Genomic DNA, 27,356 nt, shown 5'->3' with positions numbered 1-27,356 from the left:
TTTCTGTAGGAATTCTATTCTGTTTGTCCAATATTGCATTATATAATTCAAATCTTGATGACTCTGAAATGCTTTGTGATGCTTTAAGAAAGATGTTGTATAAATAAAAGCTGTCAGTAACCAGCTGTAAACCGGTTTAGGATAGCCTGAGGTTGTGAAAGGTCCCATAGAAATCCAAGTTTTTACCTTCAAGAGTATTTCGAAATATAGAAAACGAAATGTGCAAATTGAACTAAGTTGTCATTTTAAAATTTATTTTCTGTTTGCCCTTTAAGCATTGTGAAATTGGCATTAACCTTCCATTGTTCCCCTCTGAGAAGTATATCTGTATTTTAGTTTTGTATAATGTGATCATAGACTGCCTGTTTTCAAAAGAAAACTATCTGGGGAGTGATATTTGGCTCTCATTTCATAGAGTTTACATATAATGTGCTGTGGGACTTGTAATTTGTATAAATTACACCTCTCTTGAGGGTTATTGTAAATGGCACTTCTGGGATTAGGCTATGAAAACAACTTCAAATATCAATTTGTTTCCAATACGTTAGTGTAGTGCAACTTCTGCCATTTAAAGTTGTCTGTAAGGCTATATTTGTCCTGCAGGGTGTCTTAAGGTTGTGGGAATATGATTGTCCTAAATACGTCTGAGTCTGCATTTAATTTAGGTGTGAGAAATGCTGTAGCGGATAGCTAAAATGTGCATAAAGTCTGCTTTAAGATTGTGTGGGGTTGAGCAAAGAACTGAATGACCTCTCCTTTAATGCAGATAAGCATGCTGTGCTACACCATACTTTATAAATGGTTATCCCTCCTTAGATTCATTCACCTGGTACTTTTGTGAAAAATTGTCAAAATGGTAACAGAGTTGTGGGTTTTCTTTCAGTAACCCAAGCAGAGTTTCACTGTTTAGAATCCAATTCCCAAGTTGAAAGACTGGTCTTAATTCGCTAATCTGGCCAGTTCCCCATCCTTTCAGAAGGATGTTGTACGCTTTCCTTAAATTGGTTGTACTTAACTGAAGTTGAGACAACATGTTTAAAAGGTTAAATAATAGTAGGATTTATTTTCAAATTATGCAATGCCAGTCATAGTTCAACACTCCAGAACCCTGACTGACACTCCCATGCAGCACTTGGAGAGCGGCAAGATCCTCTCAGGATCATTAATTCAAAGAGGTGCTCTGAAGTTTTGTACTGCCATGTCAGCTTTGATTTTGTGCTGAAGCTCCTGAAATCTACAACCTTGCAACTTGGGTACCAGTCCTACCAGTAGAGCCATGGTACTTCTGTTGTAGACTGGCTGTTTGTGGCAGATTGCTCATTCATCATGATGGTTTGTTTAGTCTATGTAATACTAGGTTTTAATTAGTCGCACTAGAGTTAATAATCAAGAGAATCTAAATACCTACACTTGATCTTTTCCATTTCTGAAGCTCCTGCCATCATCAATATTTGTGGAGGTTTCCATTGACTGGAATTGCTGTAACTGTTAAGGCTGGGTCAAGCTTAGAGCAATCTGAGTTGAATGGCTCATGTCCTGATTCTTCAAAACCTTGCAAGCATCTACAAAATACTCTGAGGTAGAATACTCAGTGTGCAGCCACAATGGTACTCAGCATTATCTAGGACAAAGCTTTTCCTCACTTCCACCAACTTAAACAGCTATGCCTTCCACTGCAATGGGATGACAGGATACACCACAGCACCTCATCAAGGCTTCTTCAGAAACCTCTACCACCTAGAAGGAGAATGGCAGCAGATGCATGGGAGTGCAGCCAAGTTCCCCTTTAGTGCTCAAATCATCCTGGTTTGGGAAGAGATTACTGTTCTTTCACTTTCCTGGGTCAAAATCTAGAAGTCTCCATGAACAGCAATGTTGGTGTACATGCACCAGTTAGACTGCAGTGGTTGCTCATCCTCATCTTCACCAGGATGGTTAGGGACAGCATATAAGCCTATGACGGTCACAATTGTTGACTGAAACTCAAGGCAGAAAATATTCTGATCAGTTACCCATTGTGCAATACTACTGGTGAAAATGTTAAACTCACGTGGTGACCTGCATTTCAAATGAGAGCATACTAATAGATATTTTATATCAGCAATCTATCGTCATGAAGTGAATATAACTAGTTAACCTAAACAAAATTCCAAAGAACTGTGGTTGCTGGAAATTGGAAATAAACACTGAAATTTTTGAAAAAGAATCATAGGTCTGGCTGCATCTGTGGAGAGAAAGCATAATTAATGTATTGGGTCACTAACTGTCCTTCAGAACTAGTTAATCTACTAGACAATATTAGCTGAGGGACCACTATTTTACAAAGTACATTAAGAAATCCCTATTCTTTTTATAATGCTGTCCCACTGTATGCAGCAAATGGGCATCAGTGTAATTTTCTATGCAAAGGATATCACCTCTAACACCTCATTTATACTGCACTGGGAGCGTTGGCCTAGATTATGGTGCCAGCCTCAAACTAGACAGAATGCTTTGCTTCATTCCAAGCAGACCCTTTGTATTACATACGAGAGGCTTTGTAATTCAGTTTGTTCATTCATTCTTAAAAATGTCTGTGTTTCTATTCTTACGCCTAGTGGGGAATTCCATTATGGATTCAATAAACTTCATCTGTCTAGTCAGAGCTGAGCTTCTGACTACTGAATGGTCATCAAAGCCAGTCTTTTATCAGTTGCAACACTTCTAAACATCAGCACATTCATTCTTAAAAGACAATTGGTTAAAATCTGAAAACAGATAAGTTAATGTTCATTGAATTTTGTAATCCAGATGGGAGATTTCATTTGTTCTGCAATCTTTTATTGTGTTATGGTGCAGTGTTAACAGCAGCAATCACTGGAATGTGCAACAACTGTGAAAAGAGATACAATTCAAATCACCAATAGCATTGTATGTTAGTGTAGTCATTCTTAATGCCCTTACATCAATGTGATGTACCTCAGTAGGGACATCATAGACACACTTTGTTCTCTCCTAGTTGAGACTTTATAGCAGTGATTATTGGATGCAGTGCTCAAAGGAAAGAGCTTTGAGCTATGTTTATTTCTGATTCTTGCCTGTCAGATATTGAGGCCAGTTGTAGCTCTGGCTCTGCTGCCTGAAACAAGATGGATAAATCAGCAGGGATGCAGTTGAATCCAGGTGTATTTTTTGGCTTTTACACTTAATCAGGGACATTTTTCATTTCCAAATATTATTTCTTTCCTCAGGTGTAATGCTCCATAATCCTGTCAAGTCAAACACATCCCTATTGTTGTGAGGGAAGGCAGTGGAAACAGCAGTTGAGATTGTAAATCAAACACCACAATTCCAAGCTGGTTATGCTCTAAATTTGCATAAGTAGCAGATTTAAACCATGACTTCATCTGGTGAACTTCCATCTGTTTCATCTCATTGATATCTTACGAATGTTGGTTAGTAGTTTTTTTTCACAAGATATGGGCATCACTGGCTAGGCTGTCATTTATTTCCCATTCCTAATTGCCAAAAGGTCTGTTGAGAGTCAACCAAGTTGCTGTGGATCTGGAATACCCAGACCAAGTAAGGATGGCAGATTTTCTTCACTGAAGAACAGTAGTGAACCAGATGGGTTTTTCCAACAATCAACGACAATTTCTTTGGACTCTTAATTCCAGATATTTAATAAATTCATATTCCACTGTGTGCTCTGAAGGGATTTGAAACTGGGTCACCAGAACATTATCTGGGTCACTGGGTTAATAGTTTAATGATAGCACCAGTAGGCTAGCTTTTTAGGGAAGAATGTTTCAGGTTTCCATTATCCTTTGTTTGAAGAGGTGCTTTTTTTTATATTCTTTGAATGACTGAGCTTTAATTTTAATATTTATAACAATTCTAATTTCTTTGAAGCCAAGTGACGACTCATTAATTACTAGAGAGATCAAACAAGACAGCTTTGAATGTACAAACAGTTGCTCAAAGTTAAATCAGTGCACTGCTAGATAGGTGTTAAAGACTACTGGTTATAAGTGTTAGAACACCCAGATGTGTCTCAACATAGAATATCAGGGACATGTATGAAGATGTCAAAGAGGCAACCAATCCATCAGGGGGAGAAAAGCTCCATTTAAAAACAGTGGCTGGGAAGTCATCAATAGAAATAAACAAGTGACTGAAACACAATCTTGAGTTGTACTCATTTTAAACTGCTTAGAAAATTAGCTGTCTTCTGAAACTGCTCACTGTGAATCTTCTCTTTTCGTAACATGGTGTAAAAGAACAGTTATAACAGTAACATTGGATCCTTTTGCAATTCACATTAGGATCAGTCAAGTTTTTATTGTAGCACTGATTTTTGGAGAATATTTGTAGCTCAGGGTGTGGACAAGATTGACATTCTTGATATATTCTCCTTTTCTGGTTCTGTCACAGGCTGCAGGAAAGCTATTCATCCTAGCTGGCCTGAAATCAAAGTTTGTGCTATCATTTACTGCTGAGGAGAACCTGTAGTATCAAATGCACATACTTGCTCATACCTGTGGGGTTTCATTTAGCCATCAGCAGCAAGAAGACCAATCAGGACATTGTGAATGATGATAGATGACATTATAGCAATGTGTTACTGAAGGTTGTTGGTAGTTTCACATTGAGAACAGTGAATCAGTAGAAGTCTGTCACTTGATGCTGATAACAACGCACACTTTTCAAAGGCTGTAACTTTTATATCCAAGTTGATTAAGACTGTGAAGTAAGAGCAACCTGATTGAGAACACCCAATTGCGAGTCTACCAAGCCCATGGTGTCAAAGCTCTACTCTAATGGTGAGATATCTCTCTTTAAAACGGGCGTAGACTAAAAAAATGGTCAGTTAGCTTAACATCTGTCATTGGGGAAAAATGTTTGAGTCTGTTCTAAAGGGTGTAACAGTGTGTTTACAAGCAGTCAGCGTGACTTCACAAAAGGGAAATTGAGTGACACATTTATTAGCATCCTTTGAGGAAGAAGCAAACAGCATGGATATTGGAGAAGCAGTGAATGTAGTATATTTGGATTTTCAGAAGGTTTAATAAGGCACCACATGTTAGGCTATTAAATAGGATAAGAGCCCATGGTTTGGAGGTAGTATATTACCATCAAGGAAGGATTGGCTAACTAATAGATGACCAAATAAAAACCAAGAACTGGGGATGCTGGAATTCTGAACAAAAACAAAATGTTGGGGAAACTCATCAGGTCTGATGGCATCTGTAAAAAGAGAAAAGCAGAGTTAATCTTTTGAACCCAAAGACCCTTTGTCAGAAGCATTAATTCTTTGTCTGTAGATATTGCCAGACCTGCTGAGTTTCTCCAGAACTTTGTTTATAATATGTCGGTTGGGATAAGTGTGATATTTTCAGTATGGCAACTTGTAATCGGAGCAGGTGCCACATTGAACAGTGGTGGAGCCCCGATTATTTACACACTCTATTAATGACATGGATGAGGAAGGTGAATGCAGAATAACCAAGTTTGTGGATGGTATAAAAAGGTGGGAAGGCAAATAGTGAGGATGCTGTGCAGATTCAACAGGGATATGGACAAGTAAAGGGAGTAGATAAAAACTTGACATGGTACATAAAGTGGAGAAATTGAGGTTATGCACTTTGGCAGGAAGAATGGAGAAGCTGAATATTTAACTGGAATAAGACTGTGGAAAGCTACAGCACGTAGATTTAGGCATCCTCATGCATGACAAAAGCTTGCATATAGGTTCAACACATCGGGAAAGCAAATGGAGTGTTGGCATAATCTCAAAATAAAGGGTGACTTGTTTCAGGCAGAGATGAGGCATTTCTTCTGAGGGTTGACAATTTATGGAGTTCTTTACTCCAGAGGGCTGTGCTGGCTGGGTTAGCTGGCTGGCTGAGAGATATTTCTAACTGATAAGGGAATTGAGGATTATGGGGAAAAGACAGGAAATTGGACTTGATTCTCTGATCAGAGCAGAGTCAAAGATCTGAATAGTCTCTGCTTCTATGTCTATGGACAGCACATGCTCAGGAGAAAAAGCTGAACAGTTTCCATCTTCACTGTCTCAATGTATCCTTAGCAACTCTGAGGGCAGGGCTCATGCTATTTCCAGTATACCCTCATTGCTAAGCCACTGACATCTGCACTGGCTTGGCCACATTCAGCAGATGGAAAAGTGCCGTATACCCAATAACGTTCTTTACGGTGAACCGACCACTGGGTCTCAAACTGCTTTACCTCAACTACAGGGATACCTGTGAGTGAGATATAATGACAGAAATACTGGCCTCAGAAGCGATTCATACGCACTTGAGTCTCAGCTTGAGAAGATAAAACAGGCCATTTTAGTCCCATTATCTTCCTCTGCAGTAAATGGAGCAGACACTGCCTTGCAAGAATGGTCTTCCTGAGCAAGACCAGATGATGCTTAATGATATTGACCACCAGGGTCCAAACCATTTGCCTGGTGAGGCAAACTATTTCCAGCGCTATGCCTTTTAAAGCCAAATAGGTCTTTCCTCCGGTGCAGTGCCCAGATTTGAATATAGCCCTATAAAAAGAGTTCTCAGAGCTTCAAAGCTGTAACCTAACTTTTGTCCCTGTTTTAATTTAGTCTCCTTGATGTAAAGACAAAATTGTATCTGCTCTCTCTTTCTGCTTGAAGCAGATCTTAGTTCATTGACAGGTACACTGCATCACTGCCTGGCCAGTGTTTGTTGCCAGTCTGCAGTGAATATAGTGGTGAGCTGTCATCTTGAACTGCTGCTGTCCATCCATGTAGGTACACCCACAGTACTGTTAGCGAGGAATTTTGACCCAGTGACAGTGAAGGAACAGTGATATAGATCCTGATCTTGAAAAAATGTGGCATGGAGGGAAATGTGCAGGAAGTTATTTCCATCTATCCGTTGCCCCTATCCTTCTAGAGTATGATAGTTGTGGATTTGGAAGCTGCTGTTTAAGGAGCATTGAGTTGTTGCATTGCGTGTAGATGATGTATACTGCTAGTGTGCATCTGAGCTGAGTTTGCGCATTTGAAAGTATTAAATGGGGTGTCTGTCAAATTGCTTTTTCCTGGATAGTATCAAGCTTAGAATATTGTTGAAATTGCACTTATCCAGGCAAGTGGAAAATATTTCATTAGACCCCTCACCTGAACCTTGTAGATAGTGGGCAGGCAGATGATTTAGAATTCCTAGCATCTGAGCTGCTATTAGATTTTTGTGAATTATATTACTTAGTGTGGAAACAGGCCCTTTGACCCAACAAGTCCACACCGACCCGCCGAAGCGCAACTCACCCATACCCCTAACCTAACACTCGGGCAATTTAGCATGGCCAATTCACCTGACCCGCACATCTTTGGACTGTGGGAGGAAACCGGAGCACCCGGAGGAAACCCACACAGACACGGGGAGAACGTGCAAACTCCACACAGTCAGCCGCCTGAGTCGGGAATTGAACCTGGGTCTCAGGCTGTATAGCCACAATATTTATCTTTAGTCCAGTTCAGTTTCTGGTCAATGGTAACCCCCAAGATGACAGTGAGGCACTCAGCAATGATTAGTGTGTATTTTTGTGACTGAATCTGTCAGTGTTGGGGGTATACTGGCTGTTCCAAGCAGGATTGTCTTCCCATTTGGTAATCTAAGCTTTGCTCCATTGAGGTAAACCAGTTTAAATGTCATCACACTTGAATCAGACAATGTGTTTGGGTGCCAAGTTCATCAGGGATAATCTATAAATGTCTCCAATTTACAACTAAACTGTCAGAAGTTTTTCCTCTTATTAGATTCTCATGGCAATTCAAATATTTATCTGGTGGCTCTCAGATTTGAGTTGCTCCTTTTTTTTGAAGGAAGCAGTCAATGATATGTTAGTGCTCAACACTTTGGAATGAAGATAATCTCATAGTTTGCTACATTTTTAAAATAATTCTTGAGCTTTTTGAATCTTTGTTTCTTCTCTGTTGAGGCTCCAAATCCGTAAACCTTTTCTGCTGGTTAGTATAGATGGCAGACAATGCAGTGCACGAATATTTCAAAGCTAATTAGGATTCCAAAGTAGCCAGTAGTTTTATAAAGTCTTTTTTTAAAGAGAGACTTCATTATTAAAAGGCAATGTAAATGTTTGTATATAAAAGGAGAATTTTCAACAATGTCACATTGTTTAATCTTTTTGTTATTCAGGAAGCCTATGAGAATATCCCTGGCCAGTCGAAGGTCACGTTTCTTTTGCAAGCACTCAGGAATTCAGCAGCTGCAGAAGAGGTAATTATCAAAACCTTTGCTTTCTCTTCAGCTCAGCATTGCTCTTCATCCACTAGGCATTATTCAAAAAAGATTTGAGTTGATTTAGTGCAGGATGAGTAGCTAAAGCTTGTTTTAGTTCTTTCATCAGGCTGTATGAATTGGGATTCTAAAGCTATATCTCAATGTGAGTAGGGTCTCCATTTGTTTCACATCAACCAAAAAAGTTTATCATCCACTATTTATGACTTCTAACCTTCATTTACATTTTTCAAAACTTCCAGATTGGAGGTATGTTAAAGACTAATTGCGTTATTTTAATAGAATTTATGACTAGTTTTGTTTTTATAACCATGATACCATAGTAAAACCAAAGCCCTTAGTCATTATGAAATAGAATTTGACTTAAGCCCCTTATGATGATATAACGGTGGCCTAAAGCTTTGTAAAAGCTAATTCCGAGGTGATGAGCTTGAGAGGATTTCAAAGTTTAGGCAATTAGCAGTTGAAAGCATTAATTCTTGAGCATTCCACTATTTTACAATTGCGATGGTGCGCAGGTGTTTTCCATAGAAAACATCACTGATGTCAATGTTTAATGTGGGTGGAGAAATTCAGCAAATAGAGTACAGTCCTGTGATTGAAGCATATATGTTTTAAGGGGTGCTATGCAGTATAATATGGAAAGGTCAAAGAGGGAGATTGCACTTGGCAGGAATGCCATTTATGCTTTTGGCCACAGCAGTTTTTGTAATGAGGAGGACAGAATTCAAACTGGGGAGTTTTGAAAATGCCTTTTAATTCCATGTTCTTATGCCAGTGACTTATGCAGCAGGTTTCATAAAACAACTGGCTACTTTTGAATCCTAATTAGCTTTGAAATATTCGTACTGAGGGGATAACTGCGCAGGTGCTTAACTTTGGAAAGAAAGGAATTGATGACGTTTAGTGACCTTGCCTTTGCCGACATTATCTCTTTCATAGGAAGTTTGGTTTCAGTGAACTTCTTTAAACTTTCCTCCAGAACTGAACTGAATTCCTGATTTCACAGGTTTTCAAGGTACAAGTTTGTGAGCTGAGGGTTGAAAACAATGAGTAGGGTTGACGACAATGTAATGGAAAGGGCATTCTTTCCACTGAGCAAAATGCAGTCTTCTATGAAATTGTGGTTCTGAGGGAGACATTGGCATATTGATAAGTCATTGTGCTAGTAAAACATAGGCAGATGCTCTGGGGACATGGCATCCAGTGATGGCAGCTAATGGACTTAAATTCAACAAATCAGCAGCCAGACAAAAATGAATGTTTTCTTTAAAAAGTTAGTTCACCTAATTCTGCATCTTTGTTTTGGTATGTTGGAGTTGAAGGGTTGAGCTTTCAATATGTGATGTAACGTGAATGGACATTAACTTTTTAGTGTTCTGAAGTACCTGTTATGAGAGGTTTAATAACTCGCTCCTGGGTGCAGGTCAGTTTACTGTGAACATTGTGCTGTATCTGGCTGTGTGGCATTTGATACAAGTGTGTCCAGAAAAGAACTGTTTCAACTTTTAAAATAAAGACTTGTCCTTGCATGATTGCGAAGTGTTTCCCTTTATTTATCTTATCAAAACTGGTAGAAAAATTGGTAACTAGCATACCTAGATTTAAGGAAAAGGAACTAAAGATGAATTTTTATTGCTGATATAAAATTTCAAATAATAAAATTTTACCTGGGAATTAAATATAAACTGGAAAAGGAAACTTATCCTATGTTATCAGGAAGGAGCAGGGGCCCGATTGACTAACTGTTTCAAAGATCAGGCTGTGTTAATCTATGGTCAACTTAAACTTCTAAAAGTCACTGCATTACCTATAAACTGAGACACTGTTAATTGCATTTTTCTTTGTACAGGTAAGACAGATGGCTGCTGTTTTAATGCGGCGAATGCTTTCTGCATCTTTTGATGAGGTATTCCCAAGTCTGGCACCCGATGTGCAGAATGCTGTCAAAGGTGAACTGCTTCTGGGTATCCAAATGGAGGGATCATCTAACATCAGGAAGAAGACTTGTGATATTGCAGCAGAGCTCTCTAGGAATCTAATTGGTTAGCAACTTGTAATATCCTTAATTTCTTATTGAGCTTCAATGTTTCCTAGAAATGGCATTTTACTGCAACCTTTAAGTGGGAATTCCAGGATATAAATAGAACATGTTTGCATCTTTTTTTTTCTATTTTTTTTCTCAAGCCCCACTATCATGTGCTAATGTTAAATTGGAACAATGATTTTTGTGTAAGGTATGAAAGTTGCTTGGGTTTGGGCTGGTTTCCCCCACTGCATTTGGGGATATCCAAACTGTGTTAAGTACAGCTCTGTGAAAAGCACTGATTGATATGCATGCTACTCCTTCCAGCAACACACTCATCCCTTCACTGAGTAAATAAAATAGAGTCCGGACACATGTTCTTTTGGTGCCAGCAGTGATTCAGAGCACATTCGCTTTTGAGTCGCAAGATTCTGGGTTCAAATCACACTCTTGAGACTCAGCACAAAAATTAAGATTAGCACTGCAGTGCAACATTGGGTGAATGCTGCACTAATGGGTATTGTTTGTCAAATGAGATGTTAAACCAAGAACCCTTCTGCCTGTTTCATGGTGGATATAAAACAAAATCTTGGAACACTGTTGTGAAGAAGTGTTTGGGAGTTATCACTGGTATCCTGTTCAATATTTACCTATCAATGAACTTAGCAAAATACAGATTGTTTGGTCACTTTCACATTCTTAGAGTTTTCTGAGCTAAATTAGCTGCTGTGTTTCCAATGTTACGACATTGGCTACACATCAAAAGTATTTTGTTGGCTGTGAAGTGCTTTGAAGATGTCTGGTGGTTGCGAAAAGTTCTATGTAAATCCAAGTCTTTTCATTTATCCCACGATATTTAACAATTTTTTTGTGATAATGTACTGTACACCATCCATACGTTTGACTGTTGGTGATGGTAGTGAAATAAATGGGCATTTGATTATAGACACAGTAATCGGCTGTGAAGCTTGTAAATATAAAATTGTTATGGGATATACTGGAAGATTACAGGTACCTGTGAAGCTAAACATATGTTGAGCAGAGAATAGAGCATAGAGGTTTGTAGTTCTAGAGGCTGAGCTCCTTGCAATATTAATGACATCTGATGATTAGCAATTACATGAACATTATTAGTGAAATAAAAATACAAACAAAGAAAGAAAGCCTGAGGGATGTTTCCCTTATGAAGACAGATTGAGCTGTTTAGGCCTATGTTCACTGGAATTTAGAAGAATGGGGGGGGGGAAGAGGCATGTGAGATGTTAAAGGGGATTGATAGTGTAGTGTGAATGTTTCTCATTCTAGAGCCTATAGTTTTAGGCTAAGAGGAGGCAGATTTAAAACTCGTGAGGAATTACTTCTCTAAAGTGTTTGTGAGTTCATTGTATTCACTAGCTCAGAGTGAAGTGGATGGGTGAGATTTTTAATAGTAACTGGTTAAAAATTGTAGGGAGTAGGCAGGAAAGTGAAGTTGAGGCTGAGATGATGTCATCCATGATTGCATTAAGTTGTAGAGCACCTTGAGGGTCTGAATTGCCTACTACTTCAAGTTTATGTTCTGGTGTTCTGAAGTAAACCCGTATCTAACCGATAACTAACTTGGCAGGTATTTCAATGGTGTAAAGAATATGCTCCAATTCGAGGAAAAACAAATGAGATGTAATAATTATCAGAGTATTCAATGTTGAATACAGGACAAACTACTTTACTCAGTCTTTGAAATATGAAACTCAGCACTGCATTGTTCAGTGAGTAATGCAACTGCACTTGTACGTGAGGGAGGAAGAAGTAAAAGCATATTGATACGACTACAAGTGGAATCAGAGGTGGTTCCTCAACTTATTGTGAGGAGATGGGCTCTTCCTGAATTGAAAATGTGTTGCTGGAAAAGCGCAGCAGGTCAGGCAGCATCCAAGGAGCAGGAGAATCGACATTTCGGGCATAAGCCCTTCTTCAGGAATTCCTGAAGAAGGGCTTATGTCTGAAACGTCGATTCTGCTGCTCCTTGGATGCTGCCTGACCTGCTGCGCTTTTCCAGCAACACATTTTCAGCTCTGATCTCCAGCATCTGCAGACCTCACTTTCTCCTCTTCTGAACTGTAGATTCTATTCATTGAATCAAACTTTCATTTGGATGACGAGCAGACTAATAAAAGTGAATAAATGACTTATCAAAAAAAAATTCCTAAATTTATTCAGACTGAAGATGTTGCTTGTTTATATTTAGATGATGATGGAAACAACCAATGGCCAGAAATTTTGAAATTTCTCTTTGAATCTGTCAGCTCCCAAAACGTGGCGTTGCGTGAAGCTGCTTTGCACATTTTCTGGTAAGTCCCATTTCTTGACTGTCGCCAAATTGATGTTTGTGCAGCTAAAGGATGAAAACGTGTCACAGAACTGACCCCAGTGTGTGGGTGAGTGCTGCACAATCACAAAAGATCAGTACCTTAATGTCATCTCAGTTCTCCTACTTCCATGGAATGTGAAAGCACCTGGTTTGGTTTAATGATAGCAGTTTAAAATTCTTAAGAGTTTGCAGCCTCAAGACACTCAGCCAGCAGGTGCTTGTTCTTGAAAACAACTACCGAAGTTCAAAGGGATCCTTTGTCGTGCAGTGGTAGTGTTGCTCCCCAGGACCGGGAGGCCTGGTTTCAAGTCCCACCTGTTCAGGATAGGTAAAAAATTTTAAATGTTCAGTGCTCCATCTGCGCCCCCCCTCCCCTCCCTGTCCCTCCCTCACCTTTTGTGGTCTGAATTGCCCTTAATGGCTTTGCATGTAAATTAATCAGTTGGCGAACATGGTCATTTTCTGGTGGTGGGTAATAGATGAAAAGATACCGTAACAAAAAAAAGTTCAGTTGTGTCTAAGAGTGTTTGATATGTATGTTTTTTAAAAATCACTTTCAGTAAAGGGCTCTTGTGGCACAGTGATAACTCTCCTTATCTCTGAACTAGGAGACTCAGGTTCAGGTGCCTCTACCACCCACTGTGGAAAAAGTTGCCCCTCAGGTTCCTTTTAAATCTTTCCCCACTCACCTTAAATCTCTGCCTCAAATTTTGGACTCCACTACTCTTGGAGGTAGAGGGGGGGAAGAAAGATCCTGGCTATTCATCCTTCATGATTTTATACACTTCTACAAGGTCACCCTTCAGCCTCCAACACTCCAGGGAAATAAGTTTTAGTCTGTCAAGCATCCTCTTATAACTCAAACCTAGTGGGCGGCACGGTGGCACAGTGGTTAGCACTGCTGCCTCACAGCGCCTGAAGACCCGGGTTCAATTCCCGACTCAGGCGACTGACTGTGTGGAGTTTGCACGTTCTCCCCGTGTCTGCGTGGGTTTCCTCCGGGTGCTCCGGTTTCCTCCCACAGTCCAAAGATGTGCGGGTCAGGTGAATTGGCCATGCTAAATTGCCCGTAGTGTTAGGTAAGGGGTAATGTAGGGGTATGGGTGGGTTTCGCTTCGGCGGGTCGGTGTGGACTTGTTGGGCCGAAGGGCCTGTTTCCACACTGTAAGTCTAATCTAAAAAAAAATCTAATCTAATCTAGTCTCCATAACATCCTTGTAACCTTTTTTGCACCCTTTGCAATTTGATAATATCCTCCTCGTAGCCGACCACCATCTTATAGCTGGCGTACATGAATAAGAAGGCCTTAGAGGGATATGGGTCAAATTCTGGGACTAGTGTCTGGTTGGCGTGGGTGAGTTGCACCAAAGGATCTATTTCCGTGCTGTATGACTGACCTGAGTGAGCTGTGATGGCTAGATCCAAATCAATCTGATATGGTTAAATGGATTTTTTTGTATGATTTGAGTTTTATTTCCTTTGTCATGAGATATGAATGTTGTTGTTAAAGCTAACATTTGTTGCTCTTCCCTAATTGCACTTATTTTTTGAGGGCATTTAAGAGTCCAGTCACATTGCTGTGGATCTGCGGTTGCATGTAGACCAGACCAAGTAAAGATGGTCAGATTTCCATTCCAACCGGACATTAGTGAACCACGTGGATTTTACCAATAGTATTCTATTTATATTAATTCAATCTAAATTCTATCAATAGCCATGGTGGGATTTGAATCAGGGCGCTAGATGGCTTCTGAATCGCTAGTCCAGTGAAATCATCAATATGCTTCTGCCTCCCCTTTAGTTATGGAGTTTAATTCTATAACGTTTGCTTAAAATCTGCTGGTTCACGTCTTGCACATTAAGATTTACACTTTGAAAGTCATCTGTGGTGATGCTTCTGATATTCTAAATTTACTCTATCTGTTGTGCACTGTTTCCAATATTAACCTGTAGAAATGTGATCTTGACAAGTGTCCTACTGTGCACTGCTCCTTCTAATGCAAACTCCATTTCTTGGAATAAATTAAAGGTCAGGTGGAAAAGTGAAATCTTTCTATCTTTTACTGAAAATGGGGTTGACATCTTGAAACCCTAGGACATCTGAAAGCTTTCAAAATTTCTGCAGTTTTCTCTGATGTGATTTTCATTAGGCCTTCGTTCCCCATTGAGATTGTAGTTTGTTACTCATATTGATCTATTTCAAATGGAAACCTTTCTCCATAGGCATACTTGAAAGATAAGTGGAATTTCATCTCCAGGCACATTTCTCCACCTCCTTACAGTCTTCAGTTAAATTTCTGGCAATATTTGCCAGTTTTTAGGTAGTTTCTCTGCAGAAAGCACAAGTTAACATTTCAGGTAGATGATTTTGTGCCAGAGTTAAGTTTAGAGAGGTAGCAGCTTTCTAATGAGTACAGAAACAGGAAAGGCTGTGATGGAGAGACTGGAGTGACTAGCCGATGCACGCATGCAAATGGTAATGGCACCAGAATCTGTGTAAGGCTAACCAGTGTTTAATGGAGCCCAAGGACATTTGAGTGATGATTACTCTGCACATAAAACAAAGGCAGTTTAGATGCTGAAATTGTATAAATTTCTGATGGTGTTTATACTGTTAATGTACATTTTTTTTATTTTAGTTTTTAAAAGCAACTACTGCTGATTAACCCTGAGGGTATGATGATTCCAAAATAATTATTAGTTAACTCTGTATTGGACTATAATTTGATTTTAATATCAATCTGTGTTTAACAGGAACTTCCCAGGAATTTTTGGAAACCAGCAACAGCATTATCTTGACGTTATCAAACGAATGTTACTTCAGTGCATGCAAGATCAAGAAAACTCAACGGTAAGGACTGTCAATATGAATTAGCACTGCATCCTCCTCTGTTTTGTAATAGGAACTCTCAGTTTATTGAATGTTTCTTTAGAAGACTAAAAAGCTAATGAACGAATGACTGTTGTAGGTACAATATATAGGTATGAGATATAGGTGAATATCCTGTAAACATAAGAACGTAAGAAACAGGAGCAGATGTAGGCCAACCGGCCCTCGAGCCTGCTCTGACATTCAGTAAGATCATGGGTGATTATCTCGTGGACTGAGCCCTCTTACCCACACACTCACTGTCAACTTTAATTCTTTTATGGTTCAAAAACCTATCTATCTTTGCCTTAAAATCATTCAATGCGGTAGCCTCAAATCTTCACTGGGCAGGGAATTCCACAGATATAAAATGAACAATACTATTACTGCTAAACAAGCCTTATTATTCTTCATGCAAAATGGAAGCAATATGGATAATGGAATTGATTCCCTTGCTGCACATTTTTCATTGTCAATGTAAACTTTCTTGCCTTTTTGAAAAGCAGCTTCTGTTGATTAATGCTTTGGGCTTTGTGTTGATACCACAAGACGTTTGTTTGTTAAGATGCCACATGAAAAGTTGCTAATGTCATTGATGGTGGCATACTAACACAGTTGAAGGATTGGCTAAGCTAACTAAGACTTGACATGGGAAATGCTGAGATACTGAGAGGATGATAGCACTAATGGGAAAGTCAAGAGCTAGGGGATACTGTTTTAGAATAAGAAATTTTAATTTGAGACTGAGGTGAGGATTTTTTTTGTGTTTTTTAATCTTTAGAAATCTCTCCTGCTAAGACATTGAAAGCTGGGTCATTGAATATCTTCAAGGCTGAGTTAGATAAATTTGTGATCTATAACGCAGTTGAGGATTGAGTTTGGGATTGTGGAGTAGCAGGAAAATGGAGGTAAAACCATGATCCGGTTAGCCATAATCTTTTAGTGGAGCAGTCCTGAAGGGTATAAATAATTACTCCTACATCTGTCTCTTGGGATCAGACTAATTCATCAGAAATATGAATAGTTTGGTTTATGTTGAATTGAACTACTGTTTCTTGTTCATTTTTACTTGAGATCCCTCAACATGTTTTAATTGGTAAATTTAAAACCACATAGGACAAACTATAAATAAGAGGAGTTTCCCATGTAATCGAAATACATTTCAATTTAAGGGAAAAAAATCTCACCCATAAGTTCACAGGGAAAAATTTTATTAAATGTTGCAGGGATTTTGTTTGCAAATTTTAATGTAAATAGAATTATGCACCTACAAATTTAGGAATAGGGATTGTAGTAAAACTGCATGATTGAGGAGTATTGCAAATTTGAAATCATAGGCACAAGTCTTCCAGTTTTTAACCTAATTGTTCTTAACAAGTCTTCCAGTGTCCAGATTACTTAGAATTAGACACAAGTCAGAAGGTGCACATCTGTGCCTCTCAGAAGTCTGAATGTATGCACGTGGTGCAATAGTTGCCCAGAAGTTTAAGTTTCTGTTGGGCTGATTTTTGTTGTCCTGGACATGAGTATTTTTGACAGTGAACTCAATAGAGAGACTTGTCACAGTTATGTTGCATTTAACCTGTATACCTACCCTGCAAATATTTTGATGGTTAACAACTGTTATATCTCGATGTTTAGCCAACATAATTCAAAATTGAGCATCATCTACCTCTTCTCCAGGCTCTGTCCTTTACTGTCTCATCACCCTGGCCCCTCCTTGCTTCCTGCAGCTCTCACCACCCCCCCCTTCTGTCTCTTTTGCTCTTTCGCTCCCCAAATCCATCATGCCTACTTCACTTACACTCAATTCAATAAAAGACATGGATCTTTTTAAAAACTTGAATAAATATGGAAGCTACTGTTTTGAAAAAGGACTTTCCATATTTTCATCTGTTTTTCTTTGCACCCTAAAGTCTTCAGTGATACCTGAGCTTACCATCTATCTTTCCAAAAAAAAAATTTTAAATGTTTGATCACAGAAATCTGAACCGCAGTCATGGTGTGTGCAACATTGAAGCTACCTGAAAGACCTTGGACACCCTGCATTTATGTAGTGCCTTTAAGGTAGTAAGGCATTTTGCTGGAGCATTATTGAACCATTTTTGATACGAAGCCACGTGAGGAATAATTGAGGCATGTGTCCCGAAGTCTGGTTAGAACAAGGCTTTACCAAATATCCTACTGGATGTAGGATAGAGGTCCTGGTGAAGAGCTTGCTCTTGAAATGCGATTCTCCTGCCCTTTGGATGCTGTTGTGCTTTTCTATCACCCCACTCTCGACCCTGGAAGAGACTTTGGAAGAGAATTGCAGGACTTGGAACCTAAGTAACTGAAGCTATGGTGAAGTGACCGTGTTGGTGTAGGAGATTTACCATAGTTTGGAATTTGTGTGGCATAGAGGTCTTGTCATGTTGGACTGAATAAGGTTACAGAGGTAATATCAGGATATATTTAAAAAATAACACTCTTAAATCTAATGAGAATATGTTGTATACCAGCGTACTCTTCATTGTGTTCATCTGTGAAGTAGTTTTCTGCAATGTAAATTATTTTTCTTTAGTTAAGAGATCTAAGACTTAAAAAATATATTCTAAGGCTATTACTCTGTGTTTTTGGCAGATTCGAAGGCTGGCTGCCCGGGCTGCAGCAGCATTTGTGCTGGCTAATGAGAATAATACTCCACTGCAAAAGCATTTTGCTGACATGCTGCCTGGTATCCTGCAGGTATGGAATCTCTCTTTTTTTTCCAAGAGTTGAGAAAATTTACATCAAAGTGTGCATTTGTATATTTCAAATCAACCTCATCAATGTACATAATTATTTTCATGAACTTAGAATTGAGTTGCATTCTTAATTGCCATTGAGTAATGGGTGAGCTCTCTATTTATTGTGTAATTTGGCAACTGGCAAGCAATTATTCAGGGTATTGTAGGAGAGACATTGAGATGTTTTCAATTGCAACTAAATTCATAAAATTAGTCACTTTTAAAAGGAGACTTTAAGTCATCAGATACTGATTAGAAGACTTAACACTAGCATGAGTAGTCAAAACTGATAACATATTTTTCAGGGAAAGTTAAAGCAGCATATTTAAAAAAAGGAATAGAAGGATGTCCTCAAGTTAGATAAAGTGGGATGTGAGGGTGGCTTTTGTGTGAATGAACACTGAAACATTGGTGTATTGCTGCGCTGTAAAAACAAAGTTGCAATAGTCTCAGCAGATAAGAAGGCTGCTTTCTCGTTAAAGTCAATAACTTGAGGGTCACTGTATCAAGCAAGAGACAAGTTGAGAAAGTGGAACTTTCATGATAACCTCAGCTGGTGTGGGGATTATATCCATCATGTCACTTTGTTGTGTTAACCAGCTGTTCAGCCAGCTGAGCTAACTGATCTCTCTACCATCCCTGTTCCTGCAACATGAATGTGATTTAATTGCAATACTTTGTATTGTGGGGTTAGGATAGGTTAGATTAGATTACTTAGTGTGGAAACAGGCCCTTTGGCTCAACAGGTCCACACTGACCCGTCGAAGTGCTACCCACCCAGACTCAATCCCCTACATTTACCCCTTCACCTCACACTACGGGCAATTTAGCGTGGCCAATTCACGTAACCTGCACATCTTTTTTGGAATTGTGGGAGGAAACCGGAGCACCTGGAGGAAACCCACGCAGACGCAGGAAGATTGTGCAAACTCCACACAGACAGTGACCTGTACAGGAATTGAACTTGGGTCACTGGTGCTGTGAGGCAGCAGTGCTAACCACTGAGCCACCATGCCGCCCCGTTTTGAACAGAAGTGGAAGTTTCATATGTTAATTGTCTTTTGACTTGGAGTTTTAAATCCTGAACATTTTCATGAGCGGTAATATAAAATATTGAAGGTTTTTTATTGAAGGCGGTTTTTAATTGCTCACTTTTTGTCCTGTGATTTAGGCTGTCAATGATTCCTGTTATCAAAATGATGATTCAGTGCTGAAATCATTAGTGGAACTTGCAGACACAGCACCAAAATATTTACGTCCTCATCTTGAACCCACCTTAACATTAAGCCTGAAGGTAAGCTTTGCACAGATTTGTGCTTATTCTCCCATTATATAAATTTAATTTGTATAAATGCAGTTTAAATTTGAACATGAATAAAGTCAAATTTAAGGCTAATGTTCTGTGAGATATTAGTCATTTGACCACTTGTTTCAGCATAAATATTTTGAATGAATCATAGTGAGAGGCAATTCAGTTAATAAGACCATTAGACAGGAGCAGTATTAGCCCATTTTGCTCATTTGATCATGGCTGATCTGTTTCTCAACCACATCTCCTGCATTCTTTCTGTAACTAAAGAAAGATTTTCCGGGGAGGGATTAGACAACCATGGCTGACAAAGGAAGTCAGGAAATGTATTAAAGAAAAAGAGAGATCCTAAAAAGTGGCTAAGAACAGTGGGAAATCAGAAGATTGGGAAGGATACAAAAACAAACAGAGGATAACAAAGAGTGTAATAAGAAATGAGAGGATCAAATATGAAGGTAGGCTAGCCAGTAATATTAGAAATGATAGTAAAAGTTTCTTTCAGTACATAAGAAACAAATGACAGGCAAAAGTAGACATTAGGCCACTTCAAACTGATGCAGGAAGCCTAGTGATGGGAGATAAGGAAATAGCAGGAGAACTTAACAAGTACTTTGCGTCAGTTTTCACAGTGGAAGACATGAGTAATATCCCAAAAATTAAAGGGAGTCACGGGGCTGAGTTGAGTATGGTTGCCGTTACGAAAGAGAGAGTGCTAGAAAAGTTAAAAAGTCTTAAAATTGATAAATCTCCTGGCCCTGATGGGATACACCCTAGAGTTCTGAGAGAGGTGGCTGAGGAAATAGCAGAGGCATTGGTTGAGATCTTTCAAGAGTCACTGGAGTTAGGAAAGGTTCTGGATGATTGGAAGATGGCTGTTGTAACCCCCTTGTTCAAGAAAGGATCAAGACAAAAGATGGAAAATTATAGGCCAATCAGCTTAACCTCGGTTGTTGGTAAAATTCTAGAATCCATCATTAAGGATGAGGTTTCTAAATTCTTGGATGAGCAGAGTCTGATTAGAACAAGTCAACATGGATTTAGTAAGGGAAAGTCATGCCTGACAAACCTGTTGGAATTTTTTGAAGAGGTAACAAGTAGGTTAGACCAGGGAAACCCAGTGGATGTGGTCTATCTAGACTTTCAAAAGGTCTTCGATAAGGTGCCACACGGAAGGCTGATGAGCAAGGTGAGGGCCCATGGTGTTCGAGGTGAGCTGCTGGGATGGATTGAGGATTGGCTGTCTAACAGAAGGCAGAGAGTTGGGATAAAAGGTTCTTTTTCAGAATGGCAGCCGGTGACGAGCGGTGTCCCGCAGGGTTCAGTGTTGGGGCCACAGCTATTCGCATCATATATTAATGATTTGGATGAGGGGACTGGTGGCATTCTAGCGAAGTTTGCCGATGATACGAAGTTAGGTGGACAGGCAGGTAGTACTGAGGAAGTGGGGAGGCTACAGAAGGATCTAGACAGGTTGGGAGAGTGGTCCAGGAAATGGCTGATGGAATTTAACGTGAGCAAGTGCGAGGTCTTGCACTTTGGCAAAAAGAATAAAAGCATTGACAACTTTCTAAATGGTGAGAAAATGAGTAAAGCCAAAGTACAAAGGGATCTGGGAGTGCTAGTCGAGGGTTCTGTAAAGGTAAACATGCAGGATGAGTCCGTGATTAAGAAAGCGAATGCAATGTTGTCTCTTATCTCAAGAGGGTTGGAATATAAAAGCAGCGATGTGCTACTGAGACTTTATAAAGCTCTGATTAGGCCCCATTTGGAGTACTGTGTCCAGTTTTGGTCCCCACACCTCAGGAAGGACATACTGGCACTTGGAACGTGTCCAGTGGAGATTCACATGGATGATCCCTGAAATGGCAGGTCTAACATATGAGGAATGGCTGAGGATCCTGGGATTGTATTCATTGGAGTTTAGAAGATTAAGGGGAGACTTAATAGAGACGTACAAGACGATACATGGCTTGGTTACGGTGGACGCTAGGAAATTGTTTCCGTTAGGTGAGGAGACTAGGACCTGTGGACACAGCCTTAGAATTAGAGGGGATCAATTCAGAACAGAAATGCGGAGACATTTCTTCAGCCAGAGAGTGGTGGGCCTGTGGAATTCATTGCCACGGAGTGCAGTGGAGGCCGGGACGCTAAATGTCTTCAAGGCCGAGATTGATAGATTCTTGTTGTCTCAAGGAATTAAGGGCTACGGGGAGAACGCTGGTAAGTGGAGTTGAAATGCCCATCAGCCGTGATTGAATGGCGGAGTGGACTCGATGGGCTGAATGGCCTTACTTCCACTCCTATGTCTTATGGTCTTAACTCTCGATCCCCTCACTAATTAAGAATTTTTATGTCTTTGTCTCAAATACATTTAAGGACTTGACCTGCACAGCCCTCTGCGGCAATGTGTTTCACAGATTAACCACTCTCTGGCTGAAGAAATTCATTCTCATCTCAGTTCTAAAGGGTCGTCCATTCTGTCTGAGGCTGTGCCCTTGTGACATAGTCTGTCCGACTAGTGGAAAAATCTTTCCACCTCTACTCTATCCAGGCCTATCGGTATTTTATAAGTTGAAATGACACTGTAAATTATTTAATGTAGATGTAAACCTCACTGACAAGGCTGGCATTATTACCCATCCCTAATTGACCGTGAACTATCACAGTCTGTGCATTGTGGATATACATGCAGTGCTATTATGAAGAGAGTTCCAGGATGTTGACACAAAGGGAAGGAATTTCCGAGTCAAGGTGAGGTGAAGGGGAGCTTGCAGGTGATTCCATTTGACTGCTGAGATAGGGATTACAAGTTTGTAAAGTGCTGTCAAACGATGTGCAATAGCTGTGTTGTATTTATGTTTTCTTATTAATATGAGACATTCTATTCTGCAGCAATATTCTAATTACAAGTGTAAAATACTGCCTTTGCTAGAAACCGGAAATGAAAGCAGAAATGCTGTAAATACATTGCAACTCAAGCAGCAACTATGAAAAGAAAAATGTTATTGTTTCAGGGCTGTGAAAGGATTTAGAATAGTTTTAATTCTAGTGGGTAAGTAGATGTTGAATCTGAAGGGAATGTACTTGGTTTGTAGGGTGTGGGAGTGAGGAAAGGACTTGTAAATTGCGTGGTCAATGTCTACAACAGGTGAACTTGTCTGTATGCATTATTTGATTTCTGGTTAGCTTTTAATCCAGACATGTTGAATGACTACTTAATGTAATAGTAAGAATATACTTATTGCTAATTTTTTGATGTTTACCTATTTTAAACTGTAGCTCTGTGCAGATACGACACTGCAAAACATGCAGCGTCAGCTGGCGTTGGAAGTGATTGTGACTTTGTCTGAGACAGCTTCTGCCATGCTCCGAAAACACAGCAATATTGTATCACAAGCTAGTAAGTAACTATTAGCGCTATTTGGAACTTCATAACAATTCCTTTTGATTTGGGTTTCATGCATGTACAAGGTGCTAAATGAAGAAGTTGCATCATGGATGCAAACTATTCAGACCAACTATTCCATGACAGCATTTACATGCTGGGAGGCAAGCAGACCTACTTTGCTCTTTATTGTTATCTACGATTATCCAGTTTGGTGTTGAAGGTTGACATTGTATCTGTTTCCAATTTGAACCCTGAAAGTACATTCCACCATGCCTCAACACACTCGAGGTTTCTTCAACCTCGTGTTCTTTTCCTATGTATGTGATCTTGGTTTGCTTATCACTTGTTTGGGACTAGAACATGGCTAGAATGTCTGTGTGTGTCTCTCTCTCTCGCTATCTTGTTTTCCTCAGGATCTCTGCCTCCCTCTAATTCTGGCCTCTGGCAAATTCATGATTCGCCTTGCTTAAGCTCTGGAGTATCCCTTCTAAAACTCTATCTCTTTCTCTTTGTTAAATGATCCTTAAGAACCCACTTCTTTGAACAAACTTTGATCATCTTCCTAAACATCTGCTTACATGCTTCAGTGTCAATTTTGGGGGTTTGGTATGAAATTCATTGTGTTGAGTTTAAGATGCTTTCCTACAGTTTACACACCATTGCTTAAAATTCCTGAACTGTCAGTTACAATATGAATAAACTACACCTGGCTTTAGTTGGCTCATTTTAATAGTGTACTGGTTTTAATACCCTGAGAAGTAATTCTTTAAATGCAGTCCGAGTTGTGATTGTATATTTTCAATTTTGTGTTTCTGATTATGGACTGAAATGGGCAAAGGACTGCTTTAAAAACCCAGGATTGCAGCACTCTTTACCTGGCGCTTTTTGTATTGCTGTTGATACAGCAGTCTGTTCAAGCAGTGGAGGAGATCTCATTGCAGCTGAACTGGAGCCAAGGGATGTGTATGAGTGGTGATCTGGCCAGCAACAAGTAGCTGATTGATCTGTGGAATAATGATTGGTTATCAATGACAAAGCCTTTTGATTGCTGAACAGCCTGTGGGTGTGAATGCTTGGGCAGAAACCATGGAACATCTGACGGGGAAGGAGCTGATATTTACCTGGCAGGATCTCCAGCGTTTGCAGTCCTCACTTTCTCTCTGTTTCATTGTGACATTGACTGAAGAAAATATAGACAATGACACCAGGGCAATTCTTCTGCTGTGCTTCAAAATAGTGAAAATGTTTTCTGTCAACGTGAGCTATCTCTCCTAAAATTCATTTGCTGCTCACAACGTGGTTATCTCTACTTTGTGGAAACAAGGTGTAGACTGGATTACCACTTCACAGAACACCTACAATCCATCCACAAAAAAGACCGTGAGCTTCCAGTTGCCTGTCACTTCAATACACTACCTTGTTCCCTGGCCAAGATCTTGCTGCAGTCCTCCAACAAAGATCAGTGCAAGTTGGGAGAATAGCACCTCAGTTTCCACTTGGGAACTCTACAGTCTTCTGGATTTAATATTGAATTCAACAATTTTAGGACTTGAAGCACCTTCCCTCATGTCCTTACCCCAACTCCTACGCACTAGGCCTTATCACATAGTCTGCTATTACACACAACCATTGTTCGCCACTCCATTAGTATCTATTCGTCTTCTTAAGTGGATTGTTTTCCAATTCTTTGTCTGTCCAACTGATCTTCTCTTTCTTTGAGCTCTATCTCCACTTATCGTTTATTCCTTACTTCCTCCCCACCACCCTTGCTTCTCATAAAAACCAGCAATTTCAGTTCTGAGGAAGGGTCACTGGACGCAAACATTAACTCAGATTTCTCTCCACCTGCTGAGTTTTCCAGCAATTTGTTTTTGTTTCTGAAGAAAGCCACTTTATTTACCCTCATCAGCTGCTGTAAGCTATGCCTTAAAAGTTGGAGACACAAGTGTGAACCTACAGGCAAGTGAACTGTCCTGGAGAAAGAAGATCAAAGATCAGTAGATTCTGACAAGCCAAAACAGTCTTCTCAACAAGCCCTGTGTACAGGGGCCACTGCCTTATCTGCCCATGGCACCATTTTTTTTGTGTCTGATTGTATGTGTGTGTAGCAAGTCGTTTATAGGTGGGTTAGAGTTTTAACAAGTAGGATGATATGTTGATGGTTCATAACTGCCTGTTATTAGTTGGAACCTATTTATCTGTGATCATAGTAATCCTTGTTAGGAGCACGGTATGCTTCCTGTCAGCTTAGGCCTAAAAGACGGTAAATTGGGAAATATTGTTCTTTTTATAAAATCATCTTAACTTTTTGTGAGGACTCCAGGAACAGTAGGCCTTGAGTTTTAGCGTGCAGACTTGGTGAGGTGTAATGGACACAAAGACTTTAGTTCTTTAGAGTGCTTTCCATGACTAGTGGGTATCTCAAAGCATTTTCCTTTTTTATAAAGTGAGATCTCTGTTGTAATGCTAAAAAGGTTTCAGCCAATATGAGATGTTGACTAGATAATCTGTTTCTTTGTGAGTAGAAAAGTGTTGCACTGGAAAAACACGGCAAGACAGGCAGCATTCAAGGAGCAGGGTGTCAACGTTTCAGGCAGAAGCCCATCCTAATGAAGGGCTTGTGCCCAAAACGTTGACTCTTATGCTGCCGGACCTGCTATGCTTTTCCAGCACCACATTTTTCAACACTCTCCAGCATCTGCAGTCCTCACCTTCTCTGTTTCATTGACTATATTTTCCTCAATCAATGTCACAGTGGCACCGGGGCACTTCCCCTGCTGTGCTTCAAAATAGTGAAAATGGTTTCTATCAACTTGAGCAAGTGGATGTGGCCTTTAGAGTTAGCATCTTCAATCCTGACAAAGGGCTTTTGCCCAAAATGTCGATTTTTGCTACTCCTTGGATGCTGCCTGAACTGCTGAGCTCTTCCAGCACCACTAATCCAGAATCTTCAATATTGCCTCACCCCCCCCCCCCCCCCCCGCGTTGCATGGGAGTCTTTGATTTAAGTTTTGTGCTCAAACTCAGAAACGGACTTGAATCGAGAGATCTTCTGATTCAGAAGGACATGTTCTATTGACTCAGCTACAGTTGACATGTAGACTGGTGTACTGGTAGTGAGCATCTTTTTTAAAGTGAGTGTTTCGGTATCAGGTTTCCTAGTCTCCTGAAAAAGGTGTTAATTTGTAAAAGTCAACCAAGTTCATTATTGTATTTTTATCTTAAAAACATCTTCATTCAGTTCCACAGATGCTGGCAATGATGGTGGATTTAGAGAATGATGAAAACTGGTCAAATTCAGATGAACTTGAAGATGATGACTTTGACAGGTAATTTGCATTTAATGAAAACTAGTTTACTTGAATTCTATATCAATTCATTTACCATGGATAAATAGTGTAGTATGAAATTAAAAATGATGGGCAAAGCAACGTTTTGAAATAACTTAGCACTTGAGCTCTCCACATCTTCTGGGCTATATTCAAAATTCTGCTGCCTGTACCCATACTGTCACTAAGTCCTGCTCTGAAAATGTGTTGCTGGAAAAGCGCAGCAGGTCAGGCAGCATCCAAGGAACAGGAAATTCAACGTTTCGGGCTTAACCCCTTCAGGAATGAATCATTCCTGAAGAAGGGCTTATGTCCGAAACGTCGAATTTCCTGTTCCTTGGATGCTGCCTGACCCGCGCATTTTCAGCTCTGATCTCCAGCATCTGCAGACCTCACTTTCTCCACTAAGTCCTGTTCGCCCTGTTATGGTCACTGACACTTCAGCTTTCAGTGCAGCAATAATGAAAGTTTTGAAATTCTCATCCATACTTTCACATCTCCATGATTGCACTCATCCCTAGCTGTGGAAACTCCTTTGAGTCTCTGAGCCCAGTGCTTCTCCAATCTGGCCTTTTGCTCACCTCGATTTTAATCATTCCACTTTCAGCAGCTGAGCTTTCTGCTGCAAAAGTCTCTGATCTCTGGACTTCTCTTATTGTTTTCCCTTTCTCCACAGCTGTGGATGAGATATTTCTTGAAGTTTAGCCCTTTGACAATTCATTATTTGTTTGACTTCTTCAATCAGTTATTGCCATTCAAATACTAATTTTTTTTAAAATATCCGCCAAGTTCATTTATTTTAACAAATTTTGTAAACTTGTTATCCCATTTTGTTTTAACATAGCAATGCTGTTGCTGGTGAAAGTGCACTGGACAGAATAGCCTGTGGTCTTGGTGGTAAAGTAGTGCTTCCACTGATAAAAGAACACATCATGCAAATGTTACAAAACCGTGAGTATGTTACATTCTGGGGTTTAAATTGCTTTATGTAAAAATGTTGCCCTATTCAGGCTTAGCTGATATTTTTTTCCCCCC

General features: G+C 39.7%; 1 protein-coding gene across 1 annotated transcript in view; it reads left to right on the top strand.

Annotated features, from left to right (window-relative positions):
- Positions 1–27,356, top strand: part of kpnb3 (karyopherin (importin) beta 3) — a 62,407-nt gene that overhangs the window by 4,152 nt on the left and 30,899 nt on the right. The window contains exons 2-10 of the mRNA XM_060825863.1: positions 8,181–8,261; positions 10,135–10,327; positions 12,536–12,638; positions 15,413–15,509; positions 18,150–18,254; positions 19,467–19,589; positions 22,884–23,004; positions 26,234–26,321; positions 27,166–27,272. Of these exons, the coding sequence (XP_060681846.1) occupies positions 8,181–8,261; positions 10,135–10,327; positions 12,536–12,638; positions 15,413–15,509; positions 18,150–18,254; positions 19,467–19,589; positions 22,884–23,004; positions 26,234–26,321; positions 27,166–27,272 (1,018 nt within the window). The remainder of the gene's footprint in view (positions 1–8,180; positions 8,262–10,134; positions 10,328–12,535; positions 12,639–15,412; positions 15,510–18,149; positions 18,255–19,466; positions 19,590–22,883; positions 23,005–26,233; positions 26,322–27,165; positions 27,273–27,356) is intronic.

This window comes from Hemiscyllium ocellatum, chromosome 6, assembly GCF_020745735.1.
Source record: "Hemiscyllium ocellatum isolate sHemOce1 chromosome 6, sHemOce1.pat.X.cur, whole genome shotgun sequence".
Lineage (NCBI taxonomy): Eukaryota > Metazoa > Chordata > Chondrichthyes > Orectolobiformes > Hemiscylliidae > Hemiscyllium > Hemiscyllium ocellatum.
This window is presented reverse-complemented; position numbering and strand designations above follow the sequence as displayed.